This window comes from Dryobates pubescens, chromosome 32 (genome assembly GCF_014839835.1).
Source record: "Dryobates pubescens isolate bDryPub1 chromosome 32, bDryPub1.pri, whole genome shotgun sequence".
Classification (NCBI taxonomy): domain Eukaryota; kingdom Metazoa; phylum Chordata; class Aves; order Piciformes; family Picidae; genus Dryobates; species Dryobates pubescens.
In genome coordinates, this window is record NC_071643.1 from 3,947,913 (window position 1) to 3,963,141 (window position 15,229).

Genomic DNA, 15,229 nt, shown 5'->3' on the forward strand with positions numbered 1-15,229 from the left:
CAAAGGGAGTGATGTTCACATCAAATAGAACCCCAGGATTGCCTAGGACTCTGAGATCGAGTCCAACCATCAGTCTAAGAGCACCATGGGTGTTAAAGCAGTGAAGAGCAATGCCCACACTTCTGCTAGCCTCACAAGCTAACCCCAAACCCTCACAGCACTGGCTGAGGTGTTTGTTTTAGCCACACTCCGGCCTAGAGAGCAAGCAGGGTGAGGGCTGTGGCTTGTGTGTGGACCCAGCCCCCACCCCAGCCAATGCATGATGAAAAAAAACCACCCCTGCAGCAGCCAGGGGCTTAGCAAGACAAAGGCAGAGGAGTTTGGCACAGCAGTGCCTGGAACACGCAGGCTCCATTTCAAATCTGCCAGGACAAGCAGGCTTGCAACAGCAGCTCTGCTAAATGCACTCAGGTAGGACAGCCTGAGGCAGACACATCCAGCAGCACCCCATGGCAGGGTGTCTTCAGGCACCTGGTGCTGCTGCTGACAGCTTCTGCTGCTAGGAAGTTGGGAGGTCATTTACTGCTTGGCTGAGGTTTGGGGTTTTGAATTCAGACACTGAGTGGTGAAGATCAGAGCTCAAGCACAGCACAGGTCCTATCAAAAGGCATCCTAGTAGCTGAAGAGCACATCTCAAAGCTCCACTGTGATCACTTCAGAAACATGGAATCACACAATTGCTTGGCTTGGAAGAGACTTCCAAGATCATCCAGACCAACCTTCAACCCAGCCCCACCATGGCCTTTAAACCCTGTCCCAAAGTGCCATGGCCACATGGTTCTTGGTTATCTCCAGGGATGGGGACTCCACCACCTCCCTGGGCAGCCTGTGCCAATCCCTGACCACTCTTGCAGCAAAGAAATTGTTCCTCATCTCCAACCTAACCCTCCCCTGGCACAATTTCAGGCCATTTCCTCTCCTTCCATCACCCGAGACTAAGGAGAAGAGACCAACCCCTACCTCACTCCAGCCTCCTTTCAGGGAGCTGTAGAGAGCAATGAGGTCTCCCCTCAGCTTCCTCTTCTCCAGGCTGCACACCCCCAGCTCCCTCAGCTGCTCCTCCCCAGCCCCTTCCCCCAGCTTTGCTGCCCTCAGAGCTGTTGTGTCCCTGTGCCACTCCCCTCTCCCTAGGACAGGTGCCAGGCCTCTGGTGACAACTTTGGTTTATTGACATTTGCCAAAACACTGCAAACACCTGAGATATTTCATTCCATAAAGCTCCAGTGCTGAAGTGCCATCCTCAGGTAAAAACACATCCAGTGGCTTTTAGTCATTAAAAACAATCAAACCTTTCCTTCCTACAGCTATAAACAGTGGGGAGCTGGCTCCTACCGTCCCACAGCAGTGATGGGCAGGGCCAGGGCAGCTCTGCACCAGGAGGAGCTCCTTTGCTGGACACCTGCACACCCTGCCAGCCTCCCCACTGCAGCAAGCACGCTGCAGCCTCCTCTAGTGACATGCACCTCGTCAGCAGAGGAGTCACAGCACACTCCTGGGGAAGCAGCAGTGCTTGGAGATCCTGAGCCAGAACCCAACCCACATCTAGGCTGGGCAGCAGGTCCACACCAAGAGCTGTGCTCAGACAGGACAGCTGCAAAGGCTTCAGGAGGGCTGTTTTCCAGGGTCCTGCTGCCTGTTCCCAGAACTCTGTAAGGAAACAAGAGGAGCACATTTTACTGGCCAAGAAAGCACATGCCAAAGACTAAAGAAAACCCAACCCAAACCCAAACAGCTTTCCCAGAATCACAGAATGGCAGAGGCTGGAAGGGACCTCTGGAGATCATCAGGTGCAACCCCCCTGACAAGGCAGGGTCACTTGAGAAGGTCACACAGGAACATATCCAGCTGGGTCTGCAATGTCTCCAGGGATGTCTCTTCACCACCTCTCTGTGCAGCCTGCTCCAGGGCTCTGCAGCCCTGAAACTCAAGAATTTCTTCCTTGTGTTCAGATGGAACTTGTGATGTACAAGTTTGTGCCTCTTAGCCCTTGTCCTGGCACTGGGCAACACTGAACAAAGCCTGGTCCTGTCCTCTTGGCAGCTACACTTGAAGTATTGATCAGCATTGATGAGATCCCCCCTCAGGCTGCTCTTCTCCAGGCTCAACAGCCCCAATTCTCTCAGCCTTTCCTCCTCACAGAGCTGTTTCAGTCCCCTCAGCACCTTTGTAGCCCTTTGCTGCACCCTCTCCAGCAAGTCCCTGTCCCTGAACCAAGGAGCCCAGCACCAGACACAATATTCCAGATGTGGCCTCAGCAGGGCAGAGCAGAGGGGGAGGAGAACCTCCCTAGACCTGCTGGCCACACTCTTCTTGCTACACCCCACAATGCCCTTGGCTTTCTTGGCCACAAGGGCACATTGCTGGTTCATAGCCAGCCTGTGGTCCACCATGAAAGTAATACTTCTAATGGTTTGAAACATGCAATGGCAGAAAAGTATGACCAGGCCTTGTCTCTGGCTCCTAAACTCTGCTTGGGAAGAGAAAGTCTGCAAAGCAGGAATCATTTGAAGCTGCTTTCAACTCTGCTAGGCACACAGGGAAGTGCAGCCCTTCACACACACAGCCACTGAGAAAGAGCAGCTGCTCAGAGGAGTTTGGACATCAGATTGTGTACAACATGTCTGAGCATCCCACCAAACCCAACCCAACACCTGCAGAGAGCCAGGGAGGTGCTGAGTCCACAAGGAGCAGATTTGAATTCCACCTCTACTCTGCTCTGGTGAGAACACAGCTGGAGCACTGCGTCCAGTTCTGGAGCCTCTGTTCCAGGAAGGATCTGGAGGTGCTGGAAAGTGTCCAGAGAAGGGCCACAAGGATGAGCAGAAGGCTGGAGCTGCTCTGATATGAGGACAGGCTGAGGGAGTTGGGGCTGTTCAGTCTGGAGAAGAGAAGGTTCTGAGGTGACCTTCTTGTGGCCTTCCAGTATCTCAAAGTGGCTACAAGAAAGCTGGGGAGGGACTTTTGAGGGTGTCAGGGAGTGACAGGACCAGGGGGGATGGAGCAAAACTAGAAATGGGGAGATTCAGACTGGATGTTAGGAAGAAGTTCTTCCTTATGAGGGTGGTGAGAGACTGGAAGAGGTTGCCCAGGGAGGTGGTGGAAGCCTCATCCCTCATCCCGGTCTGGATGTGGCTGTGAGCAACCTGCTGTAGTGTGAGGTGTCCCTGCCCATGGCAGGGAGGTTGGAACTGGCTGAGCCTTGAGGTCCCTTCCAAGCCTGACAATTCTATGATTCTATGAACTGCACAGAGCTTTTGACTGCAAAACAAAAGCTAAACCCAAAAGCAAAGTTCTTGGGAGAACAAGAGGACACAGCCTCAAGCTGCACCAGGGGAGGGTTAGGCTGGAGGTGAGGAAGAAGTTCTTGATAGAAAGTTATTTGCCATAGGAATGTGCTGCCCAGGGAGGTGGTGGAGTCACCGTCACTGGAGGTGTTTAGGAAGAGACTGGATGAGGTGCTTGGTGCCATGGTTTAGTTGATTAGATGGTGTTGGGTGGTGGGCTGGACTCGATGATCTCAGGGATCTCTTCCAACCAGGTCAATTCAATTCAAGTCTATTCTATTTCTAGTCTATTCTATTCTATTTCTAGTCTATTCTATTCTATTTCTAGTCTATTCTATTTCTAGTCTATTCTATTTCTAGTCTATTCCTATTCCTATTCTATTCCTATTCTATTCTATTCCTATTCTATTCTATTCTATTTCTATTTCTTTTCTATTTCTATTTCTTTTCTATTTCTATTCTATTTCTATTTCTATTCTATTTCTATTCTATTCTATTCTATTTCTATTCTATTCTATTTCTATTTCTATTCTATTTCTATTCTATTCTATTTCTTTTCTATTCTATTCTATTCCATTTCTATTCTATTCTATTCCATTTCTATTCTATTCTATTCCATTTCTATTCTATTCTATTCCATTTCTATTCTATTCTATTTCTATCCTATCCTATCCTATCCTATCCTACTTTTTAACCTCCACTGAACAGCCTCCTAGTTCTGCCCAGGCTGCACACCCCCTCACCCCCCCCAAAGATGGGACAGTTCCTCTGGATGGATGGGAATCAAGAGGCTCAGGCCCTCTACTCACCTTTCCTTTGCCCTGCTGCACAGGGAGAGGCTGCTACCCTGCTGCCTGCTTGGAGCCCAGGGCGGGAGGGACGAGGCTGTCCAGCTGCAGACGGTTTCCTGTCTCCACCAGCCACTCATAGAATTTGTTTTCCACCAGTACCTGGAACTGTTTCCTCTGATCCCTGGAACCAAGAGCAGACCAGCAGGGCAGTATGCAAAGATCCCATTTATTTCTAGTACCACACTTCTCACCTCCACTGCCAAAACCAACCTCCAGGTCCGTCAGCTAAGGGCTGGGCTGAGCTCAGCTCAGGAGGTTTGGAGCAAGTGACTCTTGACTATCATGAACCCCAAAGGCAGAACCTGGTGCAGCTAGAGAAGCACTGCAAACCTCCCCACCAGCACAGCCACCCTGCTCCACAGGACTGCAGAGATCAAAAACCTGCCTGAAAAGGGAGGAAGAGATCAGTAACCAAGGTTAAAGCCCTAGAGGCACAAAGTCCTGTTCTGACAGAGAGAGGATGGAGAGCAGGAAAAGAATTCACTTCTAAACAACACTCAAACAACTCCCACAACTGCTACATCTCTTCTGGGGTGCTTTTGGCAGTAATAGGGAACACCACTTAGGCTCTCCAACTCTGGCACTGATCAGATGCTCAAAAGCAGCACAGGCTCATGGCAGCATTTCCCTGGCCTTGAACACCCCCAGGCAGGAGGCAGCCACAGCCTCCCTGGGCAGCCTGGGCCACACTCTCACCACCCTCACACTGAAGAACTTCTTCCTCAGCTCCACTCTAACCCTGCTCTGCCTCAGCTTCAAACCATTCCCCCTTGGCCTGGCTCCAGGCACCCATAGGAAAAGTCTCTCTGCAGCCTTCCTGCAGGATCCCTTCAGCTATTGGAAGGCAGCTCTAAGGTTCCCCTGGAGTCTTCTCTTCTCCAGGCTGCACACCCCCAGCTTCCTCAGCCTGGCCTCACAGCAGAGCTGCTCCAGCCCTTGGATCATCTTTGTGGCCTCCTCTGGACTCTCTGCAGCAGCTCTGTGTCCTCCTTCTGCTGGGGACACAGGATTGGAGGTGAGGTCTCAGCAGAGCAGAGCCAAGGGGCAGAATCCTCTCTTGCCCTGCTGCCCACACTGCTCTGGCTGCAGCCAGCACACAGCTGCCTGCTGGGCTGCAGGAGGGCACTGCTGGCTCCTGGGGAACTGCTCAGCAACCAACACCCCCAAGCCTCTTTCTTCAGGGTTGCTCTCAACCCATTCTGCACCCAAGACTTAAGCCTGGGGTTGGCCTGACCCAGCTGCAAGAACCTTGCACTGTGACCTGTTGAACCTCCTGCAGCTGGCACTGGCTCACTTCTCCAGCCTGTCAAGATGTGCTGAAGCCAGCCTGTCCTGGGCACAGCAGCATCCCAGCCCTATTCATCTTTGTGCCCCACCTCCAGAGAGGCTCAGTGTGGCCAGACCCTTTATTTTTTTTGCTTTCAAGCTCCTCTTTGCACCCTCCCTTCCACTGGTGGCATTCCCTGAGGAGCAGGGTTCTGGGACAGAAACCAGCCTCGATTCCTGCCCAGTGCCTGTGAGCACCAAAGGCAGTCACTTCTTTCCTCCCTTCCAGGTTTATCTTCTCCAAGTGCTTTTTATATCCCCTGATCTGCTGCTGCCCCTGAAAGCCTCTCTGGCTGATAGGCTGGGAAATGAATAAACAGGATTTTATGCTTTTGCAAGTTGCTCCTCAAGCTGTCTCCCTGCTCCTGTCTTAGGGGGGTTTTACTCTCAGCCTGGCAGGATTTACATTCTTCTTCTGCCCCACTTTCCTCATTCAGACAACTTCAACTGCTTGAAAGATGTCTTCTTATATCTAACATTCCCTTTCACATCCTCATTCAAGCATGGCAGCTTCTTTTCTTTCTACAAGTCTGAGAGCCTGTTTGCTCTAAGCTTCCCAGTTGTCTCCCTGCTTGTTTCCCTGTCTGCAGGAGTCAGGGACGTTTTACACTGTCAGCTGCCCAGATCCTTTGCAGCAAGCTGCTGAACTCCCCACAGCTTTCCCCCTTCCATGAAAGAAGGCACTGCAATAGTGAGCTCTGGCCTCTTGTGCCTGCTGCAGGGGATGGGAAACCTCAGCATAGCATCCCTACTACCTCACAGTTCGTTCACAGGAAGATTTTTGACAGGCTAAACACCTTCACAGCACCCTGGGGTGAGAAGCAGCAGAATCACCAAGGTGGTAAGAGACCTCAAAGATCACCAAGTCCAACCTGTCACCACAGACCTCATGACTAAACCATGGCTCCAAGTGCCACATCCAATCCCCTCTTGAACACCTCCAGGGATGGGGACTCCACCACCTCCCTGGGCAGCACATTCCAATGCCTAACAACTCTCTGTGTGAAGAACTTTCTCCTCACCTCCAGCCTAAACCTGCCCTGGTGCAGCTCGAGACTGTGTCCTCTTGTTCTGGTGCTGGTTGCCTGGGAGAAGAGACCAACCCTCACCTGGCTACAACCTCCCTTCAGGGAGTTGCAGAGAGCAAGAAGGTCTCCCCTGAGCCTCCTCTTCTCCAGGCTAAGCAACCCCAGCTCCCTCAGCCTCTCAGTATTCAGTATCACTAAGGTTGGAAGAGACCTCAAAGATCATCGAGTCCAACCTGTCACCACAGACCTCATGACTAGAGTAGGGAGGACACTAGTGCCCACTGCAGGCTTGAACTCACAACCTTCCCCATTAAAGGTCTTATGTGCTACCAACTGAGCCACACCACCATCTAACCTCACAGGGCTGTGCTCAAGACCTCTCCCCAGCCTCGTTGCCCTTCTCTGGACACCTTCAAGAGTCTCAATGTCCTTCTTAAACTGAGAGGAAAATGGCTGGAGGGGGAAGCACCTCAGATGAGGTTGATAAGCACAAGGGATGACTCCAGAACAAGAGTTTCCACTCTGCTACCTTTAAAGATTCAAGGCTGAGTTGAGAAGGTTTGTACACCTCTTGCACCACTACTGGGTCACTACTGCACATCCACCTTCCTCCTGTAGCAACAGGAGGCCACACCAACCCCATGCAGCACGACAGGCTGGGGTCAGAGTGGCTGGAGAGCAGCCAGGCAGAGAGGGACCTGGGGGTGCTGATTGACAGCTGCCTAAACCTGAGCCAGCAGTGTGCCCAGGTGGCCAAGAGGGCCAATGGCATCCTGGCCTGCATTAGGAATAGTGTGGCCAGCAGGAGCAGGGAAGTCATTGTGCCCTGTGCTCAGCACTGCTGACGCCACACCTTGAGTCCTGTGTCCAGTTCTGGGGGCCTCAATTTAAGAAGGACATTGAGACACTTGACTGTGTCCAGAGAAGGGCAACAAGGCTGGGGAGAGGCCTTGAGCACAGCCCTGTGAGGAGAGGCTGAGGGAGCTGGGGTTGCTTAGCCTGCAGAAGAGGAGGCTCAGGGGAGACCTCATTGCCCTCTACAACTACCTGAAGGGTGGTTGTAGACAGGAAGGGGTTGGTCTCTTCTCCCAGGCGACCAGCACCAGAACAAGAGGACACAGTCTCAAGCTGTGCCAGGGGAGGTTTAGACTCGAGGTGAGGAAAAAGTTCTTCACCGAGCGAGTCGTTCGTCATTGGGATGTGCTGCCCAGGGAGGTGGTGGAGTCCCCATCCCTGGAGGTGTTCAAGAGGGGATTGGACGTGGCACTTGGTGCCATGGTCTAGTCATGAGGTCTGTTGGGACAGGTTGGACTTGATGATCCTTGGGGTCTCTTCCAACCTTAGTTATACTGTGAGACTGTGCACCTGCACTCCTGCCAAAGCACCTCCTTCAGAGGCAGGACTGGGAGCATTGCTGTTCTCACTGCAACACCAAGGACCCCCAGGAGGGCCGCTTCCTCCAGGAGCGGCCTGCAAGTCGTGTCTCCTGCAAACCAACCCACGGGTAAAGCATCACCAAATGAATCCTCTGCTTGCACACAGCTCCCAGGCTGCTGTTGGGCAGGCAACACTCACTTGGTCAGACCTGCCTCCTTCACAGTCCTCTGCCAGATCTGCACCTTCTGCTCTCGCTGGCTGAGCGCCCTCTGGTAGGCCTGGGGCAGGCCCCCTGGCGTCTCCGTGGTGTCTCCTTCCATCTCAAAAGGAATCACAAAGGTGTAGAAGTCCGAGGGGGGCATGAGGCTGAAGAGGCCGGGGTCACCGCTCTCCCTGCACACCAGCATGGGGTTATCCCAGTGGTTGGGCAGCGTGGCCAGGCCCACCTGCGCCATGTGGTCTTCCAGCGTGGGATAATGGGTGTGGTAGGGGGCGAAGGTGACCGCCTGGTTGCCTGGGAGGAGCAGAGGCTGGGTGGGTGTCAGGGTGTGAAAGGTGCAGCCAGTGGTGGCAGAAAGGGACAGGCGGTGGCAGATGACTATGACCTTGATGTTGTCGCAGCTGTGGACGTGGACAGATTGCTGCACAGGGCCGAGGACGAACGTGCTGCTGCGACACTTCTCGATGGTGACAGATCTGCAAAAGAACCACAGCAGGAGCTGGCACCTCCAGAGCTCAGCCAGGGACATCCTCCACCACAGCAGGCTGCCCACAGCCCTGCTGAGGCTCACACTCGCTATCTCCAGGGATGGGGCCTCAACCACCTCCCAGAGCAACCTGTTCCGGTGTTCCCTCACAGTAAAGAGCTCGCTCCTCACACCCAATCTCAAGCTGCTCTGCTCTAGCTTGAAGCCACTGCCTCTCATCCCATCCCTGCAGGCCTTGGCAAACAGTCTCTGTCCATGCCTCTTGTAGCCCCCTTCAGGCACTGGCAGGCTGCTACTAGGTCTCCCTGGAGCCTTCTCTTCTCAAGGCTGAACACCCCCAGCTCCCTCAGCCTGTCCCTGTAGCAGAGGTGCTCCAACCCCCTGAGCATTTTTGTGGCCCTCCTGGTGCAAAACTTCTCCCTAAGATCTAGTCTAAATCTGCTTCTCTCTCACTTCAGACCATTGCCCCTCATCCAAGAGGGTGAGGACGCTGTGAGCAGGAGCAAAAGCAGCACTTGGTCATTGCTTCAGCCCCTCTAACAGGAGCTCAGCAGGGGATCAGCTTGCTGACCAGCACCCAGCTGTGTCCCAGAGAACAGGAGCTCAGCAGGGGATCAGCTTGCTGACCAGCACCCAGCTGTGTCCCAGAGAACAGGAGCTCAGCAGGGGATCAGCTTGCTGACCAGCACCCAGCTGTGTCCCAGAGAACAGGAGCTCAGCTCTGGATCAGCTTGCTGACCAGCACCCAGCTGTGTCCCAGAGAGCAGGAGCTCAGCAGGGGATCAGCTTGCTGACCAGCATCCAGCTGTGTCCCAGAGAACAGGAGCTCAGCTCTGGATCAGCTTGCTGACCAGCACCCAGCTGTGTCCCAGAGAACAGGAGCTCAGCAGGGGATCAGCTTGCTGACCAGCACCCAGCTGTGTCCCAGAGAACAGGAGCTCAGCTCTGGATCAGCTTGCTGACCAGCATCCAGCTGTGTCCCAGAGAACAGGAGCTCAGCAGGGGATCAGCTTGCTGACCAGCACCCAGCTGTGTCCCAGAGAACAGGAGCTCAGCAGAGGATCAGCTTGCTGACCAGCACCCAGCTGTGTCCCAGAGAACAGGAACTCACCTGAGGGGAGAGAGGAGATAGACAAAGGACTCATTGCAGCGATGAATTCTCACATGAGCCCCCACCAGGGTGTCTGAGCTCTTGGCCAGGGTCTGCTTGTACACCTGGCTCATGATCACCATGGAGGACTCCTCAGGCACCCCACGAGTGTGGCAGGCAATCTTTGCTCTCCTGGTTGCCCCTTCAACTGCAAAATAAAGTTCACCAGTGGAAAACCAAAGAAGTATCAAAGAAAAAGGCACACAAAGGCTACCTGTGATGATCCCTGCAGAGGCACACACCATGCTTTACTTCCCACACCACTCAGCAATCCCAGAAGGAAATGATCAGCCCAGAACTTCAAGGGTGCATCAGAAAGCATCCCTTCAAACATCAGTCAGCTCATCCACCAATGCCTGCCAGGCAGGTCAGCAGTACAGAGCAGTCACAACCTCCAGAAGTTTTTGAAAGATCAAGTTTTGATCCTTCAAGCTTTCAAAAGATCAAAACCACTTTAAGATTCTCCCAGGGGCAGCCAAAACCTCCCACAAGCTCCTGACAGCCCTGGCCTAGGCATCTCCATTTCCAGAACACAAGACTCAGCTTGGCAGGAAGATCATAAGGACAGGTTTGATGTTGGAAGCAGGGAGTGTGTGTTTGAAGGCAGTGAAATGCTCCCTCTAGAGTACAAGCCTTGAGCAACCTCCCAGAGCTACCCAAAGCACTGCCACTGAGGGCTGCACAGTCTGAGGAACACAACACTCATCAGCACCTGGGGAAGGTGCCTTGGCTCCACTGCCACGGCCCTGCAGGCAAGGGGCTCTGATTCAAGGGAAGGAAACCCAGAGCACTTCTCAGCTTTGTCACAAACACATCACTTGATCCATGATCCCCTGTGCCCAGCTGCACTGGATCAATCCTGATCTCACCCTGCAGGGCCTCTGCAGTGAAGTCACAAAACAGATCCACAGACCAGACAAACACACACAGATGGATGATGGAGCACTCTCCAGGCCTCCAGACCTGCCTCTCGGCTTCCCTTGCCCCATCTCCACTGACAGAAGGCACTGCCAGAACCTGCTCAGCAAAAGTTGCTGAGGCTGGGGTTATTTCACAGAATCATAGAGTTGCTTTGGTTGCAAGAGACCTCCAAGATCATCCAGTCAAACCTTCAACTCAGCACCACCATGGACACTAAACCACATCCCCAAGTGCCATGGCCACACGGCTCTTGATCACCTCCAGGGATGGGCACTCCACCACCTCCCTGGGCAGCTTGTGCCAATCCCTGACCATTCTTGCAGCAAATAAATTGTTCCTCCTCTCCAACCTAACCCTCCCCTGGCACAATTTCAGGCCATTTCCTCTCCTTCTATCACCTGAGACTAGGGAGAAGAGACCACCCTCACCTCACTCCAACCTCCTTTCAGGGAGTTGTGGAGAGCAATAAGGTCTCCCCTCAGGCTCCTCTCCTCCAGAGCAAACACCCCCAGCTCCCTCAGCCGCTCCTCCCCAGCCCTGCTCTCCAGACCTCCCCTCAGGGAGCTGAGGAGAGCAGTGGGGTCTAAAAGGGAAAGACAAGGCCTGGCAGCTACCTTGCTGTGCCCACGCCAGCTTCTTCCCAGCCCTGAGGCAGGCACTCATTCCAAAGGGGTTTGCAGTCAGGCAAGAGCGCAGCCAGCTCTCGAGCTTGGGCAAGGAGAAGGCTCTGGAGACCTTGGAGTAGCCGTTGGGCCGGTGGCAGGGCTGCCAGAGCGCCAGCTGGTGCAGGGGCCGCACGGTGCCGCAGCCGCTCGCCGCCCCTTCCAGCAGGAAGCCCAGGGCACGGGCGGCTTCCAGCGACACCGCGCCGCCGGGGCCGCCGGGCCGCGAGGCGCTCAGCTGCTCGGGCTCCAGCAGCAGCTCCAGCATGTCCAAGAGGTGGCTCTGCACAAAGGCAAGGTGGTCCTGATCATTCCAGTTCTTGGCAGGCAGGAAAGAAACACAGAAGAAGGAGGTGAGTTAGAATGACAGAGCGGCTCGGGTTGGAAGGGACCTCACAACCTCCCTGCCATGGGCAGGGACACCTCTCAGTTAAACCTGGCTGCTCAAGGCCCCATGCAGCCTGGCCTTGAACACCCCCAGGAGGGGACATGCACAACCTGCCTGGCAACCTGTCCCAGAGTCTCACCACCCTCAGACTGAAGAACTTCTTCCTAGCATGCAGTCTAACCCTGATCTTCCTCAGATCCAAACCATTCCCCCTTGTGCTGTCTCTGCAGAGGGACTCCTCCACAGCCTTTCTGCAGCTTCCTTTTAGGTACTGGAAGACATCTGTAAGGGTCACCCCAGAGTCTTCACTTCTGCAGGCTGAACAAGCCCAGCTCCCTCAGCCTATCCTCATAGCAGAGGTGCTCCAGCCCCTTGGATCACCTTTGCTGCCCTCCTTTAACTACTCTGACATCAGCTGAAGAGCCAACGCTGCAGGGCATAAGCAATCCAGGAAACTCCTGGGATGCACTGATGATAACTTCCTCCTCCAAGCAACAGAAGAACCAAGGAGGAGAGCTGCCATGCTAGACTTCGTTCTCAGCTACAAGGAGAGGCTGGTGAGCTCTCAGAGAGCTCACAAGCTCCATGGACATTCTACAAAGCATCCTTGCTTCCACCCGTTCTGAAAGAGCAGAAAGCAGCCCCAAACTCCTGCTTTCCCCTGCTTGCTGCTTCTGCTGCTCTGCTCTCCACAAACACAGACAGCAACCTCCACCCAAAAAAGGAGAAAAAGAAACAAGCACATTTTATATGGTGACTCCAAGTACCAGCTATTTCATTCTAAAAAGCAGAAACAGACTCTGCTGCAAGCCTTCCCACACAAATTCAGCCAGCTGCTGCTGCTGGCAGCTGCAGATAGGAAACAAATCAATAACTGACAGTCAAGGTCTTGCTATTGGAAAACAGCTGCAACTGTTCCAGACCTTCAAACATGATTCAGTGTCGCCTCCCAAGGCGCTGCGGGGGAAAAAGCAGAGGGTCATTTCTTCCCAGAGAGCAGGACAATAAATCAAATGACCTCTGAAAGAATCATGAGTTCACATTCTAAAGCACTCTAGACACACACACACACACACAAAATAGCAGATGACTAGAATTATGGAGGCCTTAATAAAGACAACCTTTGCTGTCAGCTGCAGAACAAGCAACGCACGGCTGGGACCGCACACCGGCACCACCAGCAGCAAGGGCTGCAGCCAGCAGGCTTCAACAAGCAGCTGTGAGCATCCTGTCCAGCAGCTGGACACCCCTGTGCTGTGACAGACATCCCCTGGCACTGGACAAGCCTCCCTGCCCTACTTGCAAAGGGGACATGGCTCACATCAGGAACCACCAATGCTGGGAGAATCTCACCCATCACAGAGAGAAGTAACACCGGAGGAGAGTCCCAGTCCTGCTGCGATCCAAACCTCTGGGGACCTCTGGAATGGTTTGGGTTGGAAGGGATCCCAAAGATCATCCAGTTCCAACCCCCTGCCATGGGCAGGGACACCTCCCACCAGCCCAGCTTGCTCAAGGCCTCATCCAACCTGGCTTTGGATACCTCCAGGGAGGGGACATCCACAGCCCCCCTGGGCAGCCTGTGCCAGTGTCTCACCACCCTCACTGCCAAGAATTTCTTCCTCATCTCCAGCCTAAATCTGCCCTCTTCCAGCTCAAAGCCATTGCTTCTTGTCCTGTCACTACAAGCCCTTGTCAAAAATCCCTGCCCAGCTTTCTTGCAGGACCCCTTCAGGTACTGGAAAGGTAGAATGGAAGGGTACTGGAAAGGAGGAGTACAGTGGCAGTCAAAAGACACCTCCTCCCTGTCTAGACCAAAAGATCAGCTCTTAAACAAGACCAGGCACTCAACTCACAGCCCTGGATGAGTTCCTCCTGTTCCTCTTCTCATGTGCTTAGCCTTTCACTGTAAAGAGACTTCCTATTTTTCATTACTTCAGCTAGCTTGCCTCTAGCTATATCTCACCAGCTCACACAGCTCCCAGCTTCATAGCCCTGACAGAAACCCAGAGGTCTGTAGCTAACCTTTACAGTGATGTCACCAATCCCTAATTCACTCTTGCAGAGCTGCCCACAAGCTGGATCTGATACATCCAACTCACTTCTCTTCTTTCAAAATACTTGAGATTACTTCAAAAGGAAACATCAAAGGTCTTTTCCAACCTGGTTAATTCTGTTCTGTTCTGTTCTATCAGCACTTGCATGTGGTTGATCCACAGCTGACCAAGCAAGTCTCCTCTCTGAAACACAAATTCATGCTAAGGACCATGCTGGGATGCTAACACTCTACAGTGGATCACACAAAAGCATCCTCCCACACATGAAAAGCTTCCCACTGGAGTAATAGAAAAGGCAAGCAGGGAGTTGCTGCTTAGAAGAAGAATACCAAAAAACCTGAGACAATGCTGGTCTCAGGCTCAAGGAAATCGCTATGGACAACTTTTGCTGGCAAAGCTGCAGAGAATGGCCCAGCCTTACAGAGTCACAGCATCCTGGCACGGCAGGGCTTGGAAGGGACTCTGAAGAGTCCAACCCTCTGGCTTAGACTTCACTGCAGGCAGGGTTACACCGTTGTGGGTACAAACCACTTCTCATTCCCCTTCAAGGCAAGCTTTTGCAGTTCCCCACACGGCCGCCCCAGGAGACCCCTACCGCCACAGATACCTTGTTGTCGCTGGTAGATTTGCCAGACAGGCTGGGAGACTTGGTCCTGGGGCTCGGCCATTCCTCCCCGACCAGAGACCTCCGCAGAGAAACCTTGTTCACCTGCTGGATGTACAGGAAGAGCAGGAACTGCAGAGTATCTACCGACAGCTTGCCAAGAGGGGAGAAGAAAAGGCGTTAGGATGGGTTGGGCTCTCCCCACGCCCGCCTGCCCGCCCGCCCTCCGCGGGATGCGGGCTTCCTACCTTGCTCCGCTCCCGCTCCAGTTCCTCGGCGCTGGCACAGGCCGCCTCAGCCTCGGCCCACTCGAGGCGACCTGGCGGGTCCCGCCGCAGCAGGCTGTGGAAGAGCTCGAAGTAGAGCCAGGCCAGGCCGCGGCCCAGCTGCAGCTTCCCGCAGGCGATGTGCCGCCAACGGGGCCACGACAGCCGCGGGAAGCAGCCCTCGGCCGCTCGCGCCCGGGTGTAGACGGCCATCTTCCGCAGGTAGTGGGGACCGAGACGGGCGGGCGGCGGGACGGGCAGGACACCCAACAGGAACGGCTCCGTCTTCACCCAGAGCCGCACCGGAGCCGCCGCCGCCGCCGCCGCCTCCATGACGACCGTTGCCACGGGGCGCTTCCCGCGGCCACCGAGGCGCCGCGCAGAGAGACAGCCGCGCGGGCCAACGGCAGGGCCCGCCCTCCCTTCCTTCCCGCCGTGGAGGACTGCCCGAGGAGCCGCTCTCGATTGGCTGGTGGAGCCAGCATGGAGGCGGGGAGAAACTACTCACCCTCTGATTGGCTACCACGGGGCCAATTCATACTTCCGTGCGGCCTGGTACAGCGATAGGGCAGGGCTACTGTGAGGCACGGAGCCGTAATTGGCCCGGC

General features: G+C 54.3%; 1 protein-coding gene across 1 annotated transcript; it reads right to left on the reverse strand.

Moving 5' to 3' along the window:
- Positions 1 to 1,337: 1,337 nt before the first annotated feature.
- Positions 1,338 to 14,954, reverse strand: TBCCD1 (TBCC domain containing 1). The gene is made up of 7 exons (XM_054175539.1): positions 14,604 to 14,954; positions 14,359 to 14,508; positions 11,259 to 11,625; positions 9,685 to 9,871; positions 8,065 to 8,562; positions 4,094 to 4,256; positions 1,338 to 1,647 (listed from the first exon to the last, which is right to left on the reverse strand). Exons 1-6 carry the CDS (start codon positions 14,952 to 14,954, stop codon positions 4,127 to 4,129), a joined length of 1,683 nt encoding a protein of 560 aa, XP_054031514.1. The 3' UTR covers positions 1,338 to 1,647; positions 4,094 to 4,126.
- Between the last annotated feature and the right edge of the window lie 275 nt (positions 14,955 to 15,229).